The following is a 2,277-nucleotide window of genomic DNA, read 5'->3' as shown; positions in this document are numbered from 1 at the left end:
GGTAGTCTATGTTTACAAATGCATGAGGGTACAGACAAGAGGTGAGCCTGAATCTGAATAGATCACATATAAATTATGTTTAAACGGGGCATGGGGATTATGACTGGAGTGTGTTCCCATATTGACCAACAGTTTCTCATGATCAGTTACATAGCATCGGAGGTCTCTCTGTACTGCCTTCTCTCTGATTATTTCCCTTTCTCTGTGCTCTGCAATTCTCCAATTGCTATCCCCTTTCACCTTCCATGACTGACTTCACTTAAGTATTTATTGAAAAGGTAAAAGTTACTGGATGGAAATTGCCTCCTCCCCAACACCAAATCTGCTAGCCTCACGCTGTCTGAAGGATGAAGCAAACATGTTCCCACCTAAGGCCATGCTCTACTTCTGCTCTCACACCCTCAGAGACACCATTTCTGCAATTTTTATCTTATTTTTCCTTCAATCTCTCCCTCTCTATTAGATCATTAGCAATAGTTTACAAACACTCTCTAGTAGCCTTAATAATAAAACAACAGCAACAACAAACTCTGAATCATTAAAGAAAGAACACAAAGGTGGAGAGAGAGAGAATCTAAGGTTGGGGTCTTGCAGAAAAGATGATCATGGGTTTAGGAAATCTAGGGACAGAGTAGTTTATCATTTCTGCATATGAATGTCTGGGTAAGCAAGAAACTTTGTGAATAGAGAAGAGGGTTAAAACACTTAAATATTTGTTAGGCATAAGAAGAGGCTTCATTCAATTTATTTATCTCATTCCAAATAAAATACTGAAGGCAATGAGAAACCACAGCGTTGTCCCCGAGTTTGTCCTCCTCGGTCTGTCTGCTGGCCCCCAGACCCAAGCTCTGCTCTTTGTGCTGTTCCTGGTGATTTACCTCCTGACTGTGATGGGAAACCTGCTGCTGCTGGTGGTGGTTAATGCTGATTCTTGTTTCCACACACCCATGTACTTCTTCTTGGGACAGTTGTCCTTCTTGGATCTCTGCCATTCCTCTGTCACTGTACCTAAGCTGTTGGAGAACCTCCTGTCTGAGAAGAAAACCATCTCAGTTAGAGGGCTGCATGGCTCAGGTCTTCTTCGTGTTTGCCACTGGGGGCACTGAATCCTGCCTGCTTGCTGTGATGGCCTATGACTGCTATGTTGCCATCAGCTCTCCTTTGCTCTATGGCCAAGTGATGAACAGACAGCTGTGTGCAGGGCTGGTGGGGGGCTCATGGGGCTTGGCTTTTCTGGATGCCCTCATCAATATCCTTGTAGCTCTCAATTTAGACTTCTGTGAGGCTGAAAATATCCACCACTTCAGCTGTGAGCTGCCCTCTCTCTATCCTTTGTCTTGCTCTGATGTGTCTGCAAGTTTTACCACCCTGCTCTGCTCCAGCATCCTGCATTTCTTTGGAAATTTTCTCATGATATTCTTGTCTTATATTTGCATTTTGTCCACTATACTGAGGATCAGCTCCACTACGGGCAGAAGCAAAGCCTTCTCCACCTGCTCCTCCCACCTCACTGCAGTGATTTTCTTTTATGGCTCTGGATTACTCCGCTATCTCATGCCAAATTCAGGATCCATTCAAGAGTTGATCTTCTCCTTGCAGTACAGCGTGATCACTCCCATGCTGAATCCCCTCATCTACAGCCTGAAGAACAGGGAAGTGAAGGCAGCTGTGAGAAGAACATTGAGAAAATATCTCTAGTGTTTCAATAGACTTAAGAAATTAGAGTGATGAGGGAACTGGATAAAACTGCAATAAGCAGTGCCTGGAAACTAGGATAATTCCTTGATGTCAGGATCTGCGAGGTCCTTTTCTGAAAAATACTGAAGAAAAGGTGGAAAATTATTTTCTTGGGATGATACCAGTTCAGTCCTAGTCAGAGGAAGATGGATAAGATAAAGCTCTCGCTTAGCAATTTTTTCTTACAAAGATATGTATTTATTATACACACTATGGTAAACATTGTTATGGTCTGCTCAGCTTATCTCTACCATTCCTCTAATAACTGAACTCCATGGTTCAATATGCTTCCAAGAGACACTGTTAATCATGGAATCCCCAAATCCTCTCCACCCTCACCTCCCCACCCCCCCACCCCTGTCATTATTCACTCGTTCTTCTTGGCACAGTGACTGGTCCAGAAGTGGGCACATGGTCAATGCCAGATCATTTACTCTCTCAGGGCTTTTTTTTTCCTTTTAAGACAGCCTCTTTTTGTTGCCCAGGCTGGAGTGCAGTGGCATGGTTCACTGGAACCTCCGCCTCCCGGCTTCAAACAAT

At 43.9% G+C, this 2,277-nt stretch overlaps 1 protein-coding gene across 1 annotated transcript; it reads left to right on the top strand.

Moving 5' to 3' along the window:
• Positions 1-779: 779 nt before the first annotated feature.
• LOC111542062 (olfactory receptor 8S1-like) lies at positions 780-1,698 on the top strand. Its single transcript, XM_023211262.1, is given in 2 exon segments — positions 780-1,055; positions 1,057-1,698. Coding segments are annotated over 2 exon segments (918 nt in total).
• The last annotated feature ends 579 nt before the right edge of the window (positions 1,699-2,277 follow it).

This window comes from Piliocolobus tephrosceles, chromosome 10, assembly GCF_002776525.5.
Source record: "Piliocolobus tephrosceles isolate RC106 chromosome 10, ASM277652v3, whole genome shotgun sequence".
NCBI lineage: Eukaryota > Metazoa > Chordata > Mammalia > Primates > Cercopithecidae > Piliocolobus > Piliocolobus tephrosceles.
Note: the sequence above shows the minus strand (reverse complement) of the source record. Positions and strands in the feature narration are given on the sequence as shown.